Raw genomic sequence first — 26,015 nt, 5'->3', positions numbered from 1 at the left:
TGATGGTCTTTAATTGCCGGGGACACCCACATCCCATGAAGGAAAATATAAAAGAAGGCCTTTTAATAAGAGGGTGGCATGATGGCTAGCACTGCTGCCTCAAAGCACCAGGGACCCGGGTTCAGTTCCATTTTGGGTCACATTTGCATGTTCTCCCCATGTCTGCTCCAATTTCCTCCCACAGTTCAAAGATGTGCGAGTTAGGTTGATGGGCCATGCTAAATTGCTCTTTAGTGCCCGAAGATGTATAGGTTAGGGGGATTAGTAAGGTTTTGGGGGTAGCTGGGATAAGATACTTTGTCAGAGAGTCAGCACAGACCTGATGGGTTGAATGGCTTCCTTCTGTAATGTAGGGATTCTATACTTCGTCCACTCTGTGATTCTAATCACTATTATAATGTAGGAGTGTAGTTCTCTGTGCCTCCTCAGACATTCTCATTCTAGCCAACTCACTCCCCGCCTTCCCTCTTTGTTATTTATTAGTGTCACAAGTAGATTTACATTAACAGTGCAATGAAGTTACTGTGAAAATCGACCAGTCACCACACGCCAGCATCTGTTCAGGGACACCGAGGGAGAATGTAGCATGGCTAATGCACCTAACCAGCACATCTTTCAGACTGTGGGAGGAAACTGGCGCACGCGGAGGAAACCCATGCAGACACTGGGAGAATGTGCAAACCCCACACAGACAGTGACCCAAGCCAGGAATTGAACCTGGGTCCCTGGTGTTGTGAGGCAGCAGTGCTAACCACTGTGCCACCATGGCTCAACATACATCTCCCATCCCACCAACCCCACACATAGATGAGTATTGACCAAGTTGTATTTCAGTCGGCAGTCAAATATTCCGCCCCTGCAGGTGGCTCTACAGCGAGTCCTCTTCTGCTGCTGGTGGCGCTGCAGTCAGTGCTCCAGTGCTGCTGGTGGCGCTGCAGCGAGTCCTCCAGTGCTGCTGGTGACGCTGCAGCGAGTCCTCCTCTGCTGCGGGTGGCGCTGCCATCAGTCCTCCGCAGCTGCGGGTGGCGGTGCCGTGCGTCCTCCGCTACAGCTGCAGTGCGTCCTCCGCAGCTGCGGGTGGCGCTGCAGTGCGTCCTCCGCTACAGTGGGTGGCGCTGCAGTGCGTCCTCCGCAGCTGCGGGTGGCGCTGCAGTGCGTCCTCCGCTGCAGTGGGTGGTGCTGCCGTCAGTCGTCCGCTGCTGCGGTGACGGTGCAGTGACTCCTCCGCTGCTGCGGGTGGCGCTGCGGCGGGGAGTTGCAGTCGGGGAGGCGGAGGGAAAGTGTTGTGAAGGCGGCCTGTGGATGAGTTTTGGGGTCCGCTGTCTGCAGCCGTTCGTTCAGCACCGCGGCCCGGGTTTAGTTTCACCCACACTACCCCCTTCGCCGGGAGCTCCGTAACTCAGAGAGAAGGGAAGATGTCGCGAAGCCTGTGGATGGGCGATGTAAGTGTGAGGCTCGTACCGGCCTGAGCCGGGCCGAGCCGGCTAACCTGGGCAGGAGAGCAGCTGAACCCTGCAACCTAGGCCCACTGACCAAACACACAGAGAATTAACACGCAATAACTTTATCCACTACACTCTTTTACACTAGCACTCTTTTATCCTATATAAAGTGTTGTTATTTTGCCATTTTTGTGTTTGTCCTGTTGAGTGCAGGGTGAAAAACTTTGACAAGGCTTTCTTTTTAGCAATACAGTATACCCAGCAGTGTGCAATTCTAAACATTTATTTGCAAGTTACTATTTTGGACTATTGTGTCCTGTTTTGGGCTCATACTTGCTGGAGTTTAGAAAGATGAGATGGGAGCCAATCGAAAATTGATAAAGTAAGCGTAGACTAAAGTGCTCTTATTGCTTTTATGTGATAATCTCGAACAAGAGATCACAGGTGTTGGTTGAGAGGAGGTAGATTTGAAACTGAGGTGAAAAGAAACTACTTGCATAAGGTGATAAATTTGTGGAACTCGCTGCCCCTGGAGCAGTGGAGTCTGAATCGTTGAATGGTTTCAAGAAGGAGATGGGTATATTTCTAATAGAAAAAGGGATGTGGGAAACAGGTGGGGAAGTGGATTTGAGGCCAGGGAGCGATCAGCCATAATCTCATTGAATGATAGAGCGGGTTCGAAGGGCTGACTTTGCCTACTTCTGCTCCTTGTTCCCATGTTCTTCCTTTGTAATTCAAGTATTGCTGGGGAGGCCATCTTTTATTCCCCATCCCTAATTGCTCTTGGATAGCTCTTGGTCAGCCACTGACAGCCCAGTGGCTTGTTTACAGCCATTTCGGAAGGACTGTTTAGAGTCAGTCACATTGCTGTTGGTCTGCAGTCACGTGTTGGCCAGACCGGGTAAATGACGACTCATACTGAAGCACATTAGTATTTTTTATGCAAATCTGATAGTTTCAGGATTATTACTAATGAGATGAACATTTTACTCCAGGTTTACTAAATTTAAATTTCTCCAGATCTGTGTTGAAAAAACCTGTAGATAAATAATCTGTAATGTAGGTTGTACTTGTGTAATGCTGAACATCCTGTGTAGGATACCAACTTCCTGTCCTTTGCTTCCTCGTTTATAGACACGTTCTTTTGCCAACATTTTTCACTGTGTTAACTGTCACAGCGTAATTGCCAGTATGACTCTGGAGCACAGGTCACCTTGATCAGCATTTTGTATGTAAATGATCTGAAGTTTATTATTAAAGATCTGATGTTCACCAACCGCTGTTGCTGATGCTCAGGACAGTTAGTTCCTGATGTAAAATTGCCAGTCTCTTTCAGACAGTTGTGAATCTTCAGAATTTATTAACTCAGCAGGAATATGCATGTTCAGTTGTTGTGTATGCTCAAAGTTGAGGTAGATTTTTGGACTCTAGGGCAATCAAGAGATATGGGGATCAAGTGGGAAAGTGGGGCTGAGAATTGCCCAGGTGTGTGGATTACGGTTGGGAGCATAGTCTACTTTAGAATATACAGGAACTGTGTTATAAGAGCACTGGTATGTACTCAAATGTATTATGGGCATTGATTCAGTTTCCCACATTTTCTTAACTTTAAGTGCAGGAGTGTGAAGAGGAGGTGACATGTGGTCCTCAAAAGAATGAGGGAAAGTTAGGAGTTTGTTTGTGCCTCTTGGTAATCGGCTAAGAACAAAATGACTTGTGACCTGAAAATGTCCGCCTTTGTTTGGATATGTACCCCAAGAGCACAGCCAGTAATTATGAGCGTTGTCATGAGAGAATGGCCATCATTTTTTTAATTTGATTTAGTATTTTTACATGTATTGGCATACAGTGAGAAGTATTGTTTCTTGGGTGCTATACAGATAAAGCATATTGTTCAGAGAGAAGAAAATCAAGAGAGTGAAGAAAGTAGTGTTATAGTCATAGCTAGGATGTAGAGAAAGATCAACTTAATGCGAGGTACATCCATTCAAAGATTTGATGGCAGCAGGGATGAAGCTGTTCTTGAGTCAGTTGGTGTGGGGGAGGCAATGGCCTCGTGGTATTATCACTGAACTATTAATCCAGAAACTCAGCTAATGTTTTGGGGACCCAGGTTCAAATCCTGCCTCGGCAGATGGTGCAATTTAATAAAAAATTCAATAAAAAGAATCTGGAATTGAGAATCTACTGATGATCATGAAACCATTGCCGATGGCCGGAAAAACCTATCTGGTTAGCTATTGTCCTTGAGGAAAGGAAACATGCCATCCTTACCTAGTCTGGCCCACATGTGACTCCAGAGCCACGGCAATGTGATTGATTCTGACCTGCCTTTGGGCAGTTAGGGATTGGCAATAAATGCTGGCTAGCCAGCGATGGCCAGGTTGGCACGAATGAATAATATGATGTAACTTAGCCGTTTTGTTCTGGGGGAATGAATATAGGAACGTAGAAAATGGAAGCAGGAGTAGATCAATATTCTGATTTTTCCTGCCCCCACCATACCCTTTGATCCCTTTAGCTCAAAGAGCTATATCTCATTTCTTTAAATCACACAATGGTTTGGTCTCAACTACTTTCAGTGAAAGTGAATATCAACTTTCATCCTAATTATATTTTAAAAGTGTCAGGATGAGAATAGGCATATTTGTTCTGTCAGTACCCTAGTTCTCCCAGTCAACATCTGACTGCATCGTAAGAACCATTGTTTGAAAACATTTGCCAGTTATCGGCCTTTGGGCAAAGAATTTCTTTCTAATATCTAAAACTGAAACTTTTTACTTTGATTTAAATGTACATTCAACTATCCCGATGCACACTGAATTAACTTTTGGACACATTCTGTACTTTGTTCTGCAGTTGGAAAATTACATGGATGAAAATTTTATCTCAAGAGCATTTGCCACAATGGGTGAAACTGTAATAAGTGTAAAGATTATTCGTAATCGAGTGACAGGGTAAGAACAATTGTTATATTTACAAATAATGATTATTTATCATTACGTATCAAAGCCATGAATCATAGAATCCCACAGTGCAGAAGGAGGCCTTTCGACTCATTGAGTCTGCACCAACCACAATTCCACTCACACCCCCATCCCCATAACCCTATGCTAGTCCTAGCTAGTCCTCCTGACACTAAGGGGCAATTTAGCCTGCCCAATCCACCTAACCTGCACATCTTTGGACTGTGGGAGGAAACGGGAGCACCCGGAGGAAACCCACACAGACAGTGACCCAAGCCAGGAATCGAACCTGGGTCCCTGGCGCTGCAAGACAGCAGGGCTAACCACTGTGTCACCGGGTCATGAACTTAGCAGAATTTTATTCATAGTTATTTGACTGCCCTTATTTTTGTTTTCTCAATGGAAAAGTCCGGTGAAGGGGCTGTGCTTTTTGCATTACGCAAAAGGAATGACTTAAAAATTGTACAACTAAAACCTGGTAGTGCAGCTGTAAAATAAAAAGGCAGGTTACAGTATATCCTTCCTTAAAAAATAATGATTCGGGATTTACAACTTCCATTTAGTTAAGTAGAGTTGAATGTGTAAAATTTTTTCTTTTAACTGATTTGTGTTGAGTTGTTGATGTGTTAAAGGAAGAACTTTCATTTATATAATGCTAAAGTGCTTCAGAGCCAGTGGCACACTTTATGAAGTGTAGTCACATTCATAAAGTCGGGACATGTGGCAGCAAATTCGTACAGCATGGTGCCCCTCACAGCAAATAATTCATCGGAATGCTTCAGTTTTATGATATTTGTTAACTGTTAGTTAGGGCACCGAGAGAACTTCCCTGCTTTTCTTTAAAATAGAATCTTGGGATTTTGTGAATCTAGTGAGGAGGTCAGATGGGAACTAAGTTGAACATTTCAGCTGAAACATGGTACCTCCAGAGATGCAGCTGAAGTGTTGGACAAGATTATGTGCTTAAGTCTCAAAATGGAGCTTGAACACAAAACTTCGGGTGAGAGTGCTAGCATTGAGTATTGACCGATAGTTAATCATCTGAACTTTCAGTAATTGTCACTATTGTATTAATCCAACAGTTCCTGGGTATGAGGGAAAGCTTTTTTTTCTCTATTGCATTCCCTTGGTGCGTGTACAAGTAAACTTTATTTATTTATTAGTCACAAGTAAGGCTCACACTGCAATGAAGTTACTATGAAATTCCCCTGGTTGCCGCACTCAGGCACCTGTTTGGGTCAATGCACCTAACCAGCACATCTTTCAGATTGTGGGAGGAAAACGGAGCACCGGAAGAAAAACCATGGGGAGAACATGCAAACTCCACACAGATGGTGACCCAAGCCGGAATTGAACACATGTCCCAGGTGCTATGAGGCAGCCGTGCTAACCACTGCGCCACCATCTGCCATACATTAGAACAATCAATTGAAATCAATGTAAATAATACAAGCTTTGCCAACATTGTTTTACTTGCAAACAATTATTCTTTCTGCTTTTATAATTTTAATCCTTTGGCTTTAATATTTGGAACTTTGTTGTCTGCATTGTTATTTGCTAAGCCTGTACAGCCTTGACTCAGTGATGCCACTGTCACCTCTGAATCAAAAGGTTGTGGGCTTTGAGATGTGCCAACTTTTAGATGAAATATTTGCTTGCCCACTTGGACATAAAAGATCCTAAAGAGCTCCACAAAGATATCTCTGTGTCTTGGCCAACATTTATCCCTCAACCATCATCACTGAAAGATCATATTTTGTAATTTATGCAATTTCTCTTTGTGCAGCTTCAATATAAGCAAATGACCAAATTCTGAAATTTCAGATGTACTTTATTGGCTTTAAAATGCTTTGGTATATCCTGAAGTTATGAAAAGCAATATATAAATACAACTTATTTCTTATTATCAATTCTAAAAAGTACCACAAGCTGTAAATTGGCAAGCATATAACTTTTAGATCCTCATGACTACCATGGTTCCATGATACTCCTCATGTTAATCAGTCAGAAAATTGTTTGACTTGTGTGCAAAGAACATTATTCACTGATGTTGCAACTTCTTAGTATTTCTCTCATTTAAACTTTGTTTTAAATTCAGGACGCCAGCAGGTTACTGCTTTGTTGAGTTTGCAGACCAGGCTGCCGCAGAGCGATGTCTACTTAAGATCAATGGGAAAAAGCTTCCAGGTGCTTCACCTGTAAGTATTTTGGTAAAAATGTTGGGGAAGCTATCTAGTTATTATGGAAGAATTGATGAATAAATGTAGTAATCTGACTGTGATGAGGCTGTGTTGTGTTGTATTGATTTATAAAGCAAGGGTAAATTTCTGTTCATATCTTCTGATTGCTTAATCTGCAATTTCAATACCTGAAGACTTCAATCTGTTTAATTTGAACAATTTTGTTGACTAATCAAAATGATGACACTGGGACATTTTGAAGTTTGCCTATAGCACAATATGTGGGTAACAGTATCATTACAGTGCATTCTGTATTTTACTGTATATTTTATTATAAGTCTGTGAATGCTTAGAGACCTATTTTGAAATGAGGTGGGGAGATTTGACAACTTTTAGGACTGCGTAATACCTCAGCTCCAAAGTCAAGTTTTATTAATGAGAAAACATAACTGAGGATTCTAGAGTTCAATTTAAACAACTGTCATGAATTTGTACAGCAGCCCTTGTGTTAGAAAGTCACCTCAGAGACTAAAACATACAGTGCAAAAGAGAAAAATATAAGGAGAGTAGGACTAAAAGAATGGGATGAAAGTTATATTCTTTAGCATGTGTTTAAAAAAGAGGAGTGTGTGAGAGGTTTGAGTAGGGAGTTCCAGAGCAGAGACTGAAAGAGTATCTGTCAAAGATGGAATGATGAGCAATGACCAGTTTCAATAGAATGGTATAGGCACAGACAACGTGTCTGCGTGGAGACAACATGAGGTATTTAAAGCTGAGGTTAAGACTCTTTTAAATTGATTGTGAAATAAAATTAAAATATTAATTTCCTGAGGCTTTACTATTAATAGTAACCACTCCTGATGTTTGGATAAACAGTCACTCATTCATTGACATATTTCAAACTACAGTACTATAACAAGTTGTTTCATTTCTGCTAGCAGCCCAGAAGATTTAAGCTTAACTATGCCACTTATGGAAAGCAGCCAGATAACAGGTAATTTACTACAATTTTTTTACAGCTGTTGTTCTGTTCATTCACTCCCTCACTTCTACCTTTGATGTCCTTGTTTCAGCTTCCTCACTTGCTTCCATTTGGCCACCATGAACCCACATCTCTTCCCACCGTCTTCCTTTTGATATTTTGCCCAGAAGATCCATCTCCTGCTCTCTCAACTCTGTTCCCATTAAAGTGCTAAAGTTCTCTACCTGATGTCCTGACTCACTGATGTTGAAAACTATTTCCTTTCCTTCAGTACTGTAGCCCTTTCAAACAGCTGCCATTGCTCTGTCCTCAAAAAACCCACACATAGTCCTTTCAAATTTCCATCACATCTCCCTTTCCTCTCCAAAACCCTTGAACATTTTGCATCCCAAATTTGTGGCCATCCTTCTTGGAACTCTTTGTCTCCAATCAGGTTTCCTGTTACCTCACCCAAATGTCTGAATCAAAGTTACATATAACATACTGGTTGACTGTGGCCATGGTTTACTTTCTCTCCTCATCCTTCTCAAACTTTGCAGCCTTTGAGATGGTTGACCACACCACCATTCAACTACATCTCCATCATCCAGCTAGGTAGGACAGTCCTTACTTGGGGTGGCACAGTGATTAGCCATGCTACCTCACAGCGTCAGGAACCCTGGTTCGATTCCCGGCTCGGGTCACTGTCTGTGCGGAGTTTGCACGTTCTCCCCTTGTCTGCATGGGTGTTCTGGTTTCCTCCCACAGTCTGAAAGACGTGCTGGTTAGTTGCATTGACTATGCTAAATTCTCCCTCTGTGTACTCGAACAGGTGCTGGAGTGTGGCGATGGGGGATTTTCACAGTAACTTCATTGTAGTGTTAATGTAAGCCTATTTGTGACTAATCAATAAATTTTCAACTTATCAATATATTCGCCACCAGAGAATTTCCAGAAATGGTTTCTCTTCATGCCTTCTACACCCTCATCTGTGGAATCCCCCAAGGTTCTATCTTTGGCCGCCTTTTAGTTCTCATCAACATACTGCCCTTCGGTGATTACGTTCAAAAATATGGCATCAAATTCCACATGCACACTGATAATAGCTGCATCAACTCATCATTATCCCCACTGCCTCTGCATTGTCAGACTGCCTGTTCAGCACTCAGTCCTGGATGAAGTACAAATTTCCCCTGTTCAACATTAAAATCAAAGCCATTGCCTTCAGCCTGGTCACAAGTTCCTCATCACCAAGTATGTCATTTCCCTGGCTACAGCCTCATGCTGAATCAGACCGTTCGCAGTGTTGACATCCTGTTTGATTCTCAGCTGAGCTTCTGACTCCCATATCCTTTGTCAAGAAAACAAAGAAATTGTCATATATTTCTGCTGGCAATGTCCTTGTCATATTTCTTAAACTGTTGGGGATTTGTGAATCTGATAATTTTGAATGGATTGTTTTGGTTCAAAGGAGAACATGTACTGGTTGTAAATAAGATGTAAGGAAATAAAGTCAAGATAGGGTGAGTTTCCTTTCTTTTAAATCCTAAGAGCTAAAATAAAATAAATGAATTCAATCAACTTTGGGAGAGAACATTTCTAAAGAGACTGGGTGAAAGAAAGCCAAGGGGAAAAAACACATTTAAGGAAAGACAGAAACCTATGTGAAGGGATAGCTGTACCATCAGCTGTACCATTATATCTTACCAGGGCCACCTACTTCCACCTCTGTGTCATTGCCCCTCCCTACCCCGACCTTGATGTCATCCCATCTGCTGCGGAAACCCACATCAATGCCTTTGATTCCTCCAGAACTTTTTAAAATTCACTTTTTAGAGGTTGGGGGCATCGTTGTCTAGGTCAGCATTTGTTGCCCATCTCTGGTAGCCCTTGAGAAGGTATTGGTGAGCTGCATTCTTGAACCTCTGCAGTCCTTGACATTAGGTACACCCACAGTGTTGTTAGGGAGGGTTTCCAGGATTTAAATCCGGCAACAGTGAAGGAAGGGCGATATATTTCCAAGTCAGGATAATGAGTGACTTGGAAGGGAGCCTCTAGGTGATAGTGTTCCCAGTATTTGCTAGCCTTGTCCTAGACGGTTAGTGGTCTTGGGTTTGGAAGGTACTGCCTAAGAAACCTTGGTGAGTTCCTGCAGTACATTTTCTAGATAGTACACACTGCCACTGTTCATATTGGTGGAGGGATTGAATCTTTGTGGATGGGGTGCCAAACAAGCGAGCTGCTTTGCTCTGGATGGTGTTGAGCTTCTTCAGTGTTGTTGGAGCTGCATTCATCCAGGCCAACGGAGAGTATTCCATCGCACTCCCAACTTGTGCTTGAAAAATGGTGGACATCTGGGGAGTCAGGAGGTGAATTATTCACCGCAGGATTCCTAATCTCTGACGTGCTCTTGTAGCCACAGTATTTATATGACTAGTTCAGTTCAGTTTCTAGTTAATGATAATCCGCAGGATGTTGATAGAAACTATAGCTTCTGACAATATACTGGCTGGTGGATCATATTTCACCCTCCCTAAACTCTTTTATCCAGCCCCCCACTCTCTTTGCCCCACTATTTGTGACTCTGCTTTTTGCTATCTAGGCCCTAAGCCCCTGAGTTCACTCCTCAAATATCGTCATCTCCTTCCCTTTAAGAATCTCTTTTAAAACTTATCTCTTTCACCAAACTTTTAATGACCCCTCGTTATGGTCACTATTTATCTCATTTTGGTCCTGTGAAGCACCTTGGGCAGTTTCCCTGGATTAAAGGTGCTATATAAATGTAAGTAGTTGTTGTATATCAGGAAATATTGAGGTGGTATTCATGCCAGTGTAATAGCCGTGCTGTTTTTATCCAATGGTGAAAATTTCAGTAACATATTCTGTGTTTTACTAAACTTTGTTCCCATTGACTTAGAACTATATGCTAATGAAAATCTAAGCCCAGTGTATAAAACTTAAATGTCACATAATATCCTGCAGCAAAACAGATAAATATTTAAAAGCAAAATACTGCAGATAGTGGAACTGAAACAAAAACAGATGATGCTAGAAAATCTCAGCAAGTCTGACAGCATCTGAGGAGAGAGAATGGAGCCAACGTTTTGAACCAGGATGACTTATGAGTTTTATTCTCCTTCCATAGATGCTGTCAGACCTGCTGAAATTTTCCAGCATTTTCTGTTTTCATTTAACTATTTAAATTGGTTGTTTTAGGGAACCAGACAGATTGGGCTTTATTGGCAGTATATATGCATGTTTTTACTGAATATAGTGGCTGCTCCAGAATTTGTATCTAAAGCAGTTAGGATCATTTTAATAAATGCCTTTATGTCAAATCTTTTTACTTGAATTTTTTAATAGCATTTAATGTTTGGATATTAATTTTCTGCCACATATTCTCCCTAGTCCTGAATATTCATTGTTCGTTGGAGATTTAACACCAGAAGTGGATGATGGAATGCTTTATGAGTTTTTTGTTGAAAAGTACCCCACGTGTAGAGGAGGAAAAGTGGTATTGGACAATCTGGGGAACTCCAAGTACGTGGCAATTTCATATTTACTTTAGCAATAAATTAAATGTTCTCTTTGCTGCAGTCACTATTAAGGTCTAGAAGCTGTCACCATAATCAATTTCCACACTTGCAATGTCTTAAAACCAAATATTTTAAATGATTTGATTTATTATTGTCACGTGTATTAACATACAGTGAAAAGTATTGTTTCTTGTGCGCTATAAAGACAAAACATACTGTTCATTGAGAAGGAAATGAGAGAGTGCAGAACATTGTGTTACAGTCATAGCTAGGGCGTAGAGAAAGATCAGTTTAATGCAGGATACGTCCATTCAAAAGTCTGACAGCAGCAGGAAAGAAGCTGTTCTTGAATCAATTGGTATGTGACTGTTTATATCTTTTTCCCGATGGAAGAATGTGGGAGGTTCATGGGATCCTTTGTTATGATGACTGCTCTGCCGTGGCAGCTGGAAGTGTAGACAGAGTCAGTGGATGGGAGGTTGGTTTGTGTGATGGATAGGGTTATATTCCCGACCTTTTGTAGTTCCTCGCAGTTTTGGGCAATTGGTATAGATAGAGCAGCACAATGCGTTAGTACCATGCACACTGTGCCAAGGAGTGGAAGGATGAAAGTTGACGCTTACAATTCAGAGTATCAGGCACTTCCTATTAACGACTGCACAGTGGATAGATACTAAACAGACACCAGCATGTCTCCACAGGGGTGTAAAGTTAAAGGGAAAGAGATCCTGCATCATTTTTTCATCCTTTCCAGCTATGGGCAATAGTGTAATAAGGCATTAAAGCAATCCGCAGTTAAAATTGTAACCAACAGTGGTATGTTAGAAGGTCACTACAAGAAAGAAAATAAATAGATTTAAAAAGCTGTAGTCAGCGAGAGTTATTTAATTAAGTGTGTGCAAGATTGATTTTATTTAATCTTATTTTTTAATATCATGTTCCTTGTGAGCCTGGCAAGTTAGTATTTATTGCCCCCAGTCTTACCCTCTCCATCTGCCCTCAGGTGCGGCACAGTGGTTAGCACTGCTGCACCACAGCACCGGGACTTGGGTTTGATTCCCAGCTTGGGTCACTGTCTGTTCAGAGTCTACATGTTCTCCCCATGTCCGCGTGGATTTCCTCTGGGTGCTCCAATTTCCTCCCATAGTCCAAAAGACATGCTGGTTAGATGCATTGAGAAGGGGATTTTCACAATAACTTCATTGCAGTGTTAATGTAAGCCTTACTTGTGGCAATAATAATAAATAAACTGAAAAACTAGTTGCACGATGAGATTTAAGAGTCATGTGTTCGTCTGTTAAACAGCATTTACATTCTGCGCTTGCTCAGGTGCTAGTATCTCATTGATTAACTTGTTATTCGCTTTGGTGCCTTAGTACAGTACATGCAATATCTTTGAATTAAAATAAGTCTGAATTTAGTCTATTCCTAAAGCATTTGGTCACAAGGGAAGACAAAGGCTGTGACAAAGAACATTTAATGTAATTGGTTGAAATAAATTGCTAAAGCTTGCAGTTTTTATAGTTCATGAACTCGTCAGAACCTTGCAAGTTGCTGTTGGTTCTCTTTAATGTAACCCTTGACTCCAAATTCTGTAGTCCATCCTTTTTCTCTGCCCTTCCCAGCTACTCACCTGCAAATAACCAGTTTAAAGGTAAAACACTGACTTGAAATATAATAGAATCACTTTCGTTTGCAGAGGTTATGGCTTTGTGAAGTTCTCAGATGAAGCTGAACAGAAACAAGCACTTGCGGAGTGCCAAGGTGCAATTGGTGTTGGAGGCAAAGCTTTAAGGCTGAGTGTGGCAATACCAAAAACGTAAGCAACATTGGAGAAAGTTACAAAAGTTGGGTGTTGCACTTTCTACACTATTCTTCCCTTCTGAACCTTTGCCACTCTTGATCTTTGTATGTACCACATCTGCAAAATTCACTTTTTGTATCATACTAATACAAAACAATTACACATTGAGGAATCATGATAAAGTTTAACATGTTTCTCTGTTCGTAAGTTTTAGTGAGTCATTAAAATAATGCTGACTAATTTCCCTCCAACACCACCATCATCACCATCCCAGGGTTCCAGCATGCTCTCCACTCCAGTTTTCACTGCTTAGTAAAGGCTAACAAATTTTACTGAAACATCCTATTTTTTCACAACTGAAGGAATGAAATACTAGCAATAGCTTATAAAACACCTCAGTGATGTTGCTGTTCAATCTACAGAAAAACTTTGAGGTCATTTTTATATTCAATTTAATGAATAAATAGTTTTGAAAAATGATTTTGACACCTGTACAAATCCCCTAACTCTTGAGAAATTTCTTTATTTACATTTACATTGAATACTACTTTTAGGCAAATTATTTTTGCCGCCTAAAATTATATAGTTAACTAGCCACTACATTTAGCTGAGCTATCATTGAAATCACCTTGTGCCAGTTGGTAGATGTGTGAAATGAAGATTTTTTGAATAAGTGGCATGTATAAACCCACCTAGAAAATACTGCAGTTAGGTTGAGATGAAAAAATGCTATGCAAAGAACCAAGATGTTATATATTTAGAAAGGTTGTGGGTTATTATAAGATTTTGTATTTCAAATCACCACGATTTGTTTGAGATGTCATTAGGGTGTGTGCTTAGATTGCTGTTTTTCTTCCAGCTTTGTATTCTGCAGTGCAGAGAGCAGTTGTTCAGTAAAACGTGTTGTGTTGTTTGTTGAATCTACATGTACAAACCACAGTTTTTCTTTCTGTTAAAACCCACAACCCCTAACATAGTTAGGACATTGCACAAGCAAAGTGCTGTACGGCAATGCTTTTGGCAAGAGGAGTAAGGACAGGCAGATTGATTCCCTGTGAAAGAAGTAGATACTGAAGCACCTAAAGAGAATGAAGAGGATAAAGAGATCTTTAAGAAAAGCTGCTCAGTTGAGTTTGTTTGGGAAAATGTTAGTTTGCTATTATGAAAGAAATATACATCCATAGCACCTTTCAAGATCTTTGGCTGTGAAGCACTGTAGAGAATTCCATGTAGTACTTTTGTATTGTAATCACCACTGTAAATGTAGGGAATGGAATAGCCTATGGGCATCTAACATGGTCCCACAAAAAGCAATGCAATGCATGACTAAATTTCTTTTTAATGTTGGTTGAGGGATAAATATTGGACTGGGCAGTGGAATATGTCCTCTGAAGAAGTTTGAATTTTTCGATGGGATCACCTGAGAAGGCAGTTGAGGCCTTGGTTTGACATCTCATCTGAAAGGCTACTTGGCACTCCCTCAGTACTGCACTGAATGTGTCAGCTTCAATTACGAGTGTAGATCTCTGCACTAGAGCTTGAATCCGCAATGTTCTGACTCAGGCAAGAATATTTAATCATGATTAACGGCTTAATGGTGGTTTCTACCCACATAGAAGCGCTCATTAAACAGGAGAATCATTGACAGATGAAAATAGTGGGTCAGCCAGGTTTGATCACCAGTTTTGAGGAGGTTTTTTTTTAGACAAAGGAACAATATCAAATTTAATATCTTGAATAATAAGACTATTAGAGTCTAAATGGTAGCCCTTTATGTTTATCTGTCCGTTGTTGAATTTACATAGTCTGCCTTTTGAATGGATATGTTTGGCAATGTAGCAAGCATTGCCTCTTGCCATTTAAACAGTTGTTCAGGAATATTGTGGTTGATTGATGCTAATGTGTCATTCTGACTTATTGGGTGGGACATTTAAGCAGCATATCTTGCAACAATTAATACTGCTGAAGTGGGAATCTACGTTTTTGAGAGTGCCCGGTTAAAAGGTGTGAAAAATCCTGCACTTGAGCAAATGTGTCCCAACACGTTTGTGCTTTTAACCAGAACAATTAACAAACATTGGCTTAATGGCAAAAGATTCAAGGTCCTGAAAAGGTGTGCATTTAACAGATGTTAAGTGGGCTGTACTATATATTATAATACATAGGGTAATAAAATTAAATCCAAATTCCAAAAGGGTAAAATTATATTCAAGACTGAACTCAAAAGACCTGTTTTTCAGACCATCCTAAATACAAACTAAAGTGCAGTTAAAATACATTTGCTTGCTTGCTTCTTTTTGGTAACTAGAACATGCAGTCATCAGTAATTGTAGAAAGAGATCTTAGCTATTTACTGTAAATAATGCTGTATTGTTTTGCCTTGTTGTAACAAATGAATTTACTTTTAACTTTCAGCAATCGCGTAGTGAAGCCACCAGACTATAGTCAGACATATACCTACAACTATAACCAGTATTACCAGCCATACCAGAACTACTACACTCAGTGGGGATATGATCAGTATACTGGTAGCTATAGCTACAGCTACCAACAATATGGCTATACTCAAAGTACCATGCAGGTAAAGTTATTGAAAAATCTGAAGCCGTAAATCACCATTTCTGTCACACTATGGTTTGTATATCTGTTGTGCTATGTTTAACAAGTTGCATGGAAATCAGTCAACAATGTCTCATGGCCAACTATAAAGGAAATTTTGTATTATCTAGATAAGCCCTCTACTTAATTTTTACTTAAGTTGAAATTTCTGTTGCGAAAGATTGATCTTGCCCTTGCTGCCTATCTCATGCAAGTTCTCCCCATCTACTCATAGGCTGCATGTCAATTTAGGGAGTTGAAAGGAAAGAATATTGAGGTAATTTGAAATTATGAAACCACCAAGTATGAATTGAAGCTACTTGTTTTCAGGTTGTTCAGTGTGGAAGTTATTCCACAGTTGGCAAGCCAAGTGAGTCACGGGTTCAGCAAGTATAAATGAGTTGTGTAGGTCCTGCTCGTTCCATATTTAAACAGCTTGTCACAAGTATTTTGTTATGGCAACAAATAAAGAGAAATATCTTTATTTAGTATTGTCTGTGTTAAATGTGGAGAGTATATTGAAATCTATTTCATCTTTGAGGGTGTGCCATTCTATAGAACCGTTATTTATATTTTAGTTCAGGAGACCCAAGTTCCAACAAAATGCCTTCACTGCATTTATGAACCATATAGCAAGATCCCTGCACACCCACACATTTACCATGGCTAATCCACCTAACCGTGGGACACTAAGGGGTAATTTTCTTTTAAACCATGGCCAATCCACCCAGCCCGCACATCATCAGAATGTGGGGGGAAACTGGAGCACCCAGAGGAAAAACATGCAGACATGGAGAGAACGTGCAAACTCCATACAGTCACTCCAGGCTGGAATTGAAACCTGGATCCTAGCGCTGTGTGGCAGCATTGCTAACCACTTAGGCACAGCACCACCTGTAATGATGTACTTATTTTCATTTTGATTTGATTTGATTTATTATTGCCACATGTATTAGTACACAGTGAAAAGTATTGTCTCTTGTGCGCTATAAAGGCAAAACATTCCTTTTATAGAGAAGGAAACGAGGGAGTGCAAAATGTAGTGTTACAATCATAGCTAGGGTGTAGAGAAAGATCAACTTAATGCAAGAATTGTATTCATTGCTTCCTTGACCCTCTCTAGAGATTTTGTAGTAGCTATCTTTGTCACCCAGAGTTTTATCTTTGGCCTTATTGAACAGCTTTGGCCCTGCATAGTTCTAGCATGCAGTAAAACCTTTCTGCCTGTTGATGAAACTGTTTGGTTATATTGCTTTTAAGTTAATGGCAACTGCTTCACATAGGCCTCTGCATTCTAAATAACCATTGTTAGGATCATTCCAAACACTTTTTGTGGAAAGGTGGCAGAGGAAAAAGTAAGCTGCCGGATATTATCATTTGCAGATTTTAAAGTCAAAACATTTATTTATGATTCATTTTGTTTACAGAATTATGAAGAAGTAGGAGATGATGCTTTGGAAGGTAAGTACAAAAATTCAAAATTTCTCTTCAGTATTCAAGCAGTTGTAACCAAACATACACAGATGGTTTCTGTGAAACTGCACTTGGCTTGACTGTATGTTTCCTTACAGTAAAACTTAAGGTTAGTCCAGTTTAAGGATTATTTCAGAAGGTATGTTAAATAGCAGTCCACAGTGAAGGCCATCACTCTTACTATTTATGTTTTCAACTGTGATTCCCATAATTTTTCTCCGATTCTCACTGGTATTTCAGTGAGAATATATATATGCATGTATACTCAATACATGTTTTTTTTAAAAAGTCTTCTCTAAATTTTTCATTGCAGAAGGTCATTTTGTCCATTATATTTATTGGCATTAGTTCCACATCAGAGCTGCCTACTCTAATTCTTTCACCCTTTAATGTTTTCCATGTTCATTTAATTTCCTCTTAACCCCTTAAATTTTGTAATTAACTCTCCTTCAGTATTGGAGGGAATTCCAGATTGCCTTATATTACGCATGAATGAAGATTGATTGGATACTCTTAAATCATCTCACCCAGAAGTAGAATTCATAGAATCCCCACAGCACAGAAAGAGGCCATTTGAGCCATCGAGTTTGCACCGATCACAATCCTACCAGGCCCTATCCCTATAACCCCACTTATTTACACCACTAAACCCCTGACGCTAAGGGGCAATTTAGTATGGCCAATCTACCTAACCTGCACATCTTTGGACTATAGGAGGAAACAGGAACACCCACGCAGACACAGGGAGAATGTGCAAACTCCAAACCTGTTCCAGAGTTAAGCTACGGATTGCTTGATTGATTACTGCAGACTTTCACTTTGGCACTTAGTTATACAGCATCACCTCTGACGTGGTGCTGCTTGGATTTTGCTCCCTTTTTAAACTATAAAAATAACCACTAAAGACACTGGTCCAGATTTTCCAGGGCACTGCACCTTTATGATGTAGTAATATATGAAAGGTGTAAATTAAAGAGAAAATTACGGGGTAAGTGACTTCTGTCACATATTTTTCAGGGATCTTATGTGGCTTTCTTGTTATCCTTGTTAAAAACAGTTAATTATTGTTCTCCAGTCCATTAAATTCAGTAATGGTCACAATTTTCCAGGACTAAAGATATTTCTCAAGATGCTGCCACATTGGCTTAAAAGCAATGACTTTAGTATCCTGGCAGTTTTTGTTCTCCTAGGTAGCTTTCTCTTGCTTCTCGGTTGGCTTGAGTTTATTTACCTAGCTCCCAGCAGTTTACAAAAAGAGTCTGATTTATTTCAAATTCTTTTGTGCTCTTAGAATTTATTACAGACCAAATGAGAGATTTAATTGCTAATCAAAAAATAGCATCAAGATGAAAATCATAATGGAGGCAATATAACTAGAATTTAGGCAGGACACAAAAATTTCCTGATTTGCAGTGATCTTAGTGTGATAGATTAAATTGATAACTGAGTGGATCATTAAACTTTCTAAGCTATTGTCTCCGAGATCCTTCCAAAGGTGATTCTTTACCATGGTGGAGATCAGTTCTAATGGCAGTAACAGAATTAAAATTAATACTCATTGACTCCCAACTGGGACACTGTCCCATCAGCAGACAAAGAGTCACCCCATTCACCCCACTGTCAACAGTGCAGAAGGAGCTCGTGGCAATCAGCGAATATCAGTTTCAGTTCTGATACAGCTAGTGGAATTGCTCTACTGTTGGGAACGAACAGTCTTTGGTAAGGGGTTAAAATGGGACCGTTAGAAAATTGTAAAATGCTCTAACCTCTTCATCATCAATTCCAATATCACAATAAAGTCACCAAATCGCAGGAAACTTTATTCCACATATACAGCCCAGGTGCCCTATTGGGTTCCAATATTTGGTCACTATTTGGAGGCGCTAAAAGATAAACATCAGCCGTTTTCTATAGCGCTTCAGATCTGCTGTGGCACATTGTGACTAAAATAGCAGAAAAATATGTAGGAAGTGCTCACCATTGCAGGAAAAACCGAGCCAGTTTAATAATGAAGTTAGCACCCTCTGACTGAATGTTGACATTATATCTCCATTAGGCATTATTTTGCGTGGGGTTTGAAAAATCTATTTCTGTTCAAATTAATTTTCTGTCATTATCGGTGCATCATGAGCAATTGCATGCACCTGTATTGGACCAATTTATTCCAGTTTAGAATGTTCTAGTGTTCATCAAGAAGGGTGAAACTTTTCATTGTGAAATTGGAATTAATGTTCGTATACAAAAGTGCCTTTGGCAATTGTTTCCCCCTTTTTCTCCCGAAGTCACTGACTGCGCTGCAGTCCCTTGGGCACCAGCCACCCAATGGTAACTCACCAAGCAGGTATTCATAACATGTGAACCTGAACAGGCTGTTCAATTGTGGGGATATCAATGCTAAGCACAATCCTTTACATCACACACACACCTTTCAGCAAGAGGCACTGGGTAATGATTAGGAGTGGAAAACCTTGGCTGATTTTTCCCCTCGCTAACTAGGGAGGCTGCTTTTAGCCCCCTGATGTAACCCTGGCTCAAATTAGCTAACTCAACACAGACTGAGATTGAACCTGGGACCTGTATGGCTCAGTGCTGCTGTGTTAAACGATGTTAAGTGTAATCCATAAGATTATTTGAGTAAAAAATACATTTATCATTGGGAAATTCTAAATAAAATCCATGGAAAAATGTTCTGCAAATCTGAAATTTCTTGGCAGTTACTTAAAGCTATTTTCTATAAGGATGAAAAGAAATTGAAAAGTAATGAATAATGGGCGTAGCATTTGCCGTGCTGGCCAAATAGAGTTCCTGTGCGTTGTAAGGGATCTTTACTGGAACTGCCTCATTAATGCACTGATTATGCTTATTTGGCTCAGTGCATCATGGGAATATGCCTCTTCCTGCTCAAGGCCTCTCCTTTCCGGGTATATTCCTTCAGCCAGGAGGATGGGGTGGACAGAGCCAAGGACTTCTCCATGACTACAATCACCAGTGCTGTTCCATGTTCTGCTGACAAGGGGCGCATTTGCCTTGGCGAGACAATGTAAGTTTATGTCTCCAATGAGAAACTTTACTTCCTGTGCCCCCCACTAAATGCCTTGTGGGAGAGTCACAAGTGGCTGGATGTCCAGGATTTCCGTGACTTTGTAGTTGTAATCTTTTAGGTATAAGGCAAGTGGCTGAAACCACACAATATCATGACGGGCCTGTTTTCTTGTATTGACAATGCCTGGGTTTCAGTAAATCTGAACAAATGATTTCATTGTTTTTGACAGCTGGTTAGAAAGATTGCATTCTCAGTCCTCATGTTCGCAATCAATGGGATTCACCCAATGATTGATTATGGCACTCACTGAGTCTGTGCAACAATCAGTTTCATAGCCTGGCCCTCTTCACTTTTACAAAGCAGCACTTCAGTTGAAGATGCTAATTGAGAACAGTACAGCATTGATATTCACTGCAAGTGCCCAGATGTTCTTTTCTAGATTACAAGTACAGTTTCAGTGTCCACAGCACTCCACAGGCTGTCCCAGCAAAGGATTACTCGCCCAGACATTTACGGCCAGTTTAAACATTAAACAATTAAACTTTAAATTTCTTCCCTCCCCAGCGTCTTAAACTTTAGTTTGTTTCTGGAAGGAAATTGCAGTTCTGAACTTCTGACACAGGATGGTGCCAGAGCAGTTAGACTCTATAATGCAATGTTTAAATTTATTTACTGGCGTCACACTAGGCTTCCATTAACACAGCAATGAAGTTACTGTGAGAATCCCCTGACTGTGGAATTCCCTGCCCAATGAAGCAATTGAGGCTACCTCATTGAATGTTTTTAAGGCAAGGGTAGATAAATTTTTGCACAGTAAAGGAATTAAGGGTTATGGTGAGTGGGCGGGTAAGTGGAGCTGAGTCCATGAAAAGATCAGGCATGATCTCATTGAATGACGGAGCAGGCTTGAAGGACCAGATGGCCTACTCCTGTTCCTAGTTCTACGTTGCCACACTCTGGCACCTGTTCTGGTACACTGAGGGAGAAGAAGCACTTGGAGACAAGTGACTTTCAGAAACAGTATCTTCACTGCTTCTCTGATCTTTAAGCAGAGTTACACATCATAGGCAGCAGGTACTATTTCATTCTGTAGAGAAATTATTTTGTCACCTAATTTCATAAACCTGGAAGCACTGAAGGAAGCCATTCAGTTCATCAGGCCAGTGCCAGCTCTTCAGTTAGTTCCACTCTTACCTCACAGTCCTACACAGTTTTGTGTTCTTTTTTAATGGCAGTATCTTTAACTGTGCCATATTCCCTCAATGCTGTGATGGAGTGGCAGCCTAGATTTAACACTCAGGTCGTTGGGTGGGACTTGAACCCACAACCTTCTGATTTAGAGGCAAGAGTGCTACCCCGTGAGCCATGGCTTACATTTCATTGGGAGGGAATTGTAATAAATGGGAGGAGGCATTCTAATAAGCCCTTGTCACCAACCACTCACTACTTTGAGATTTTCTGCCTGAATTTACAGTGAATGTTGAATATATTTGATAAATAAGGGCCAGCACATTCATATTGCCCACTAATGACATTGTGGCATCATTATGCACTGTTTTTATCATTAGTGTCTAATATTGTTATGTTTTTTAGTAGTACAGTAGGCAGCCAGGCATCCTCCATGCTGCCCAGAACATACAAATGATGTTGGCCTCAAAATACCTACTTTAATCAGCAATGGGAATCATGAGCAGAGGAAAAACTGCTCTTGTGCAGCTCACAAATGAAGAAAATGTGTCAGGTTGTGCCGAGTCACTTAGCCTAACTATGAAGGGGTGCACAATAATGTTGTACAGTTATTGGTACAGTAACATTAACACTGATGGTATTGTGATAACTAAATGAAGTATTGAAGTACTGCTATGGTCTGTTAGATTTGCAACTGTTTCATTGGTTCATCCAGCAACAAGATGATGAGGTGTGAAAATGACCTTATGTTCTTAATTAGACGGCATGTCCACTTTGCAGCTTGTTTCGCTGTATTTAATCTGAAGCCAGTTTCTTTTTTTTTCAATGACCCCGTCAGCGCTAACAGCAAAATAGTTGCCACCACCACGTGTAATTAAACCCTTGATTGTATTTTGTGAAGTAAAACGAGGTGATGCCTGGCATATATAAATAAGAAGGTTCTGTCAGTAATTTACAAGATTACGTGAGGATAGGAACAAAGAATTTCATTGATAATTTGGGCTAGTAAGGTTTTTGGGGGAGCATAGTTTTCTGTTCTGGGAGTAAATATGGAGAGGGGAAACTTTGAAGTCAAAACCTCCAGATTTGATTTTGTCATTTCCATTGGATGCTGCTTACTCTCCTCTAGAGACACACCCAGCCTCTCCCCCCACCCCCCCCCGGCCCAATTTCAGCCACCCCACTCCCCCTTTTGCCTCGCACCCTGCTCCCCTTTGTCACTCCTCCCACTAATACCATAATCCTCCTTAATTAGCATCTGGGGACCTCAGAAGGTATAGCAAGAAAATCAAAGAGAACCAGCAGGAAATTAGGATTAAAAAGGTAACTGTGTGGCTAACACAGTACAACGTAGGCTGAATGGGCCATAAGGCTTACGCCTGTTTCTATACTCCTAACTAAAAGAGATACAGCTAAAAGATTAGCAAAAGCAAGAAGAACAATGTAAATGAAAAAGAAATTAAATAAGAGATAGCAAGAAATAAATGATAAGATTCAGATACTCAAGTGACAGTAATGGGAATTAAATTCAGAAAAGCACAGGATATATTTGCAAATTTCAAAAGAAGGCCATGATGTGGAGTTGCCGGCGTTGGACTGGGGCGGGCACAATAAGTAGTCTCAACACCAGGTTAAAATCCAACAAGTTTATTTGGTAGTACGAGCTTTCGGAGCGATGCCCTTTCATCAGGTGATGAAGGAGCGGCGCTGTAAAAGCTCGTGCTATCAAATAAACCTGTTGGACTTTAACCTGGTGTCGTTAGATTTCTTACTGTCAGAAGAAGGGGTACAGAGTGACAAGATAAATGTGAATTGTGATTTATTGATACAATGTTTTGACCCCACTGATCTCAGAAGTATTTTAAGCTTTTACCATTTGAATTATAAGGTTTCTCTGACTTGTAAAGCATATTCTCCATTTTATGCAGTATGTATTGAAGTGCCGCCTTCACACTTTGTTATCTTCCAGATCCAGTTCCTCACTTGGATATTGAAGAAGCAAATGCGCAGTTCATGGAACAGAGTGAAGAGTTCTATGATGCCCTGATGAATTGCCACTGGCAGCCGTTGGACAGTGTTGCATCTGACATCCCTGCTTCGGCCATAGCCTAGCAGATTAATATTGCTACCACAAAGCTATATCCAGATGATCAGCAACATTGCGGGATTTTTTTATAATCCCTTAGTTCTCAAAGATTTTCTGGTCCCGGCACAATTCTTGTTTAAGATGGTTCTTACTGTGACAAAACAGATTTAATAAATGCTGCATCCTTTCGTTCTTGTTTTATGCAAAGTTTGAAGCAAAACAGTGATTTCAGAAGAAATGTTCTTCCATATTTTTTAAAACACAAAAATGAACTTATTCCCAAAATTTTAAGAGTTAGTGCTGTCCAAATATTGCACTCACAGTTCAGTATTTATACAGGAGTAGGAACAGCCAGATAAACAAGCTACATTGTAGTCTCATAACCAAGGAGTTCTGATGACACGTTAGACCCCAACGGGTTCATAAACATTGCACGAACCCCAATGCTGGAAAGTGCCTTAAACTCATTTCTTTGCATCCATTGTTACTTTTTTGCAATTTTGAGTTTTGGAGGTAAAAAGTTCAAATACCAAATTGACACAAATGCAAAGGTCCCTTACTCAAGGATCTGAATTAATTTTTCATGAAGAGTGCAACATTTTTGAAGCAAATTTGTTGATTTTTATGACCTCTTTTTACAGCCTGATACGGTATTGGTTTATTCACTACATTGTGTGTGTGCGTGTGTGTGTGAGATAACATATAAGCCAAGACATTTTGATATTGCTGACTACCTGTAATCTTTTTTTTGTGGTCCACATCTAATCCTAGGCCAGCTAAACGGTCATTACTGACCCTTAACAATTTCCTTTTTGTTTTGTTGTAGTTTTAGGATCGTCAGAATAAAAAACAAAGTGGAAACCGTGAGCAGAGAGTGTAGGATATTGGTATAGTTTCTCCTCAGCATCCATCTCCAACCCAGGCTTTTGAGCTGTGGATAAGCCACAGGGCTTGGGTTTGTTTCTGACTTTCAACAATGTATACAGCAGACTGCGTCTTTGTTGGAAAATAAGGTACAGTGTACTCGAGCTAAAGTTTTAAAATTACAATGACAGAGAATAAGATTTATTTGTTAAAAATGCCACTAATTCTGCTGCTGTAACCCTCACTATTATTTCCAGGTGTCCTTTTTCCAGGGTAGTTTTGATGCTCAAGTTGCACTCCATTTAAAAGTACTACTGAGTTACAAAGCAGGCAGTGGGACTCCAGTTCTGTAAATTAATGAAGGGGTACAATGTATTGGGAAATTTATTTGTTCAAAGTAAAGTCACAGGTACTTATTTAAGGTCACTAAGTTCTGCTTGCAAATGTTGATGTTTTAATTTTTCCAGTTGTACTTTTATTGCAATTCTGATTTTATTATACTCATGAGCCTGTAAAAACAAATTTATTTTGTAAAATAAAATAAAGGTGATTTTCTTTTATCGTTTCTGTTTTCAGTGTATCTAAGTTAGTACATTCTGAGCTTTATTTGCACTGTATGTTGAATAATATAGTATATTTAACCAAAGTGTTAAAAATTAATGGTGTCTTGTGAGCAAAGTTCTGCAGAGCTCTGTATTGGGTCCATTAAGGTTCATTGATTTCAATATTGATACAGAGGGAGATTAAATTGAACTGCCATTAAATTTGTTGATCTCGCAGGTACATGTCAGGGTTTAGTATAATTCAGAACAGATCAATATTGCAGATAAGTGAATTAACCCAGGTACGGCAGATGTCAATTGTTGTGGGCAAATACATTGTTATACGGTGAGGTAAAGATGCATAGTCAAAGTCCCAGATGACCAAAGACTGCTTTCCCCTTAGAATCATAGAATTCCTACAGTACAGGAGGAGGCCATTCAGCCCATCAAACCATACATAGATAACAATCCCCACAAGGTCCTATTCCCATAACACTATGTATTTACCCTCCCAATCTCCCTGACACTAAGGGGCAATTGAGCATCGCTAATCAATCTAACCCGCACATCTTTGGAATGTGAACCGGAGAACCCGGAGGAAACCCACGCAAACACTGGGAAAACACACAGTCACCCGAGGCCGGAATTGAACCCAGGTCCCTGACGCTGTGAGGCAGCAGTGCTAACCACTATGCCACTGTGCTGAGGGAGAGAGAACTGACTGGTGGCAATTTAATCTGAGGGTCACCACATCTCAAGTGAGGGGCAAGGTTGAGAAGACGGGCCTTGACGATTAACCCATGCTTTTGGCATTGCTCTGCATCACTAACGAGCCATCGAGCCAACTGAGCTAGACTGACCCCTTTGTAATACACTCTTAGTTAGGAAACACCACCATAAAAGATGTACGTTTTTCAGCTGACCCATGCCTGACAGAACAATTTTGAATTTGCATTCAAATTCAATCATCTACCTTGGTGGGATTTGAGCCTGGAACCCCAGAGCATTTCTTTCAGTCAGTGGATTACCTTTCAGTGGATTACCTTTCAGTGGCTATAGCACAAGGCCACGGATGTTCAAAGTAATATGTTAAGAAAGAACCTTAACTAAAATAGAAACCTTCTGTCTTTATTTGGTCTGTATCGCTCTATTCCCTCCCTATTCATGTACCCATCTAGATGCCTCTTAAATGTTGCTAAGCTAATGTGCCTGGCTACCTCCTCTGGTAGTGCATTCCAGGCACTCACCACTCTGTGTGAAAAACTTCCTCCACACATCTCCTTAAGTTTTCCCCCTTGAACCTTGTGCTCCCTTGTAATTGATACTTTCTCC

General features: G+C 40.3%; 1 protein-coding gene across 3 annotated transcripts; it reads left to right on the top strand.

The window, feature by feature from the left end:
* The first annotated feature begins 1,254 nt into the window (after positions 1-1,254).
* LOC145357777 (tRNA selenocysteine 1-associated protein 1-like) lies at positions 1,255-24,701 on the top strand. 3 transcript variants are annotated; one of them, XM_080211256.1, is made up of 10 exons: positions 1,255-1,442; positions 4,302-4,399; positions 6,507-6,606; positions 7,527-7,582; positions 10,958-11,089; positions 12,785-12,904; positions 15,305-15,470; positions 16,915-16,948; positions 19,834-20,000; positions 23,161-23,277. In XM_080211256.1, the coding sequence occupies exons 1-9, from the start codon at positions 1,416-1,418 to the stop codon at positions 19,968-19,970; spliced, it is 870 nt and encodes a 289-aa protein (XP_080067382.1). In that variant the 5' UTR covers positions 1,255-1,415; the 3' UTR covers positions 19,971-20,000; positions 23,161-23,277. The 3 variants fall into 3 exon arrangements, with proteins under 3 accessions (XP_080067382.1, XP_080067381.1, XP_080067379.1); XM_080211255.1 differs by lacking the exon at positions 19,834-20,000 and having other exon boundaries at positions 7,530-7,582; positions 23,161-24,701; XM_080211253.1 differs by lacking the exon at positions 19,834-20,000 and having other exon boundaries at positions 23,161-24,701.
* The last annotated feature ends 1,314 nt before the right edge of the window (positions 24,702-26,015 follow it).

This window comes from Carcharhinus amblyrhynchos, chromosome 24, assembly GCF_965287045.1.
Source record: "Carcharhinus amblyrhynchos chromosome 24, sCarAmb.v2.hapA, whole genome shotgun sequence".
Classification (NCBI taxonomy): domain Eukaryota; kingdom Metazoa; phylum Chordata; class Chondrichthyes; order Carcharhiniformes; family Carcharhinidae; genus Carcharhinus; species Carcharhinus amblyrhynchos.
Note: the sequence above shows the minus strand (reverse complement) of the source record. Positions and strands in the feature narration are given on the sequence as shown.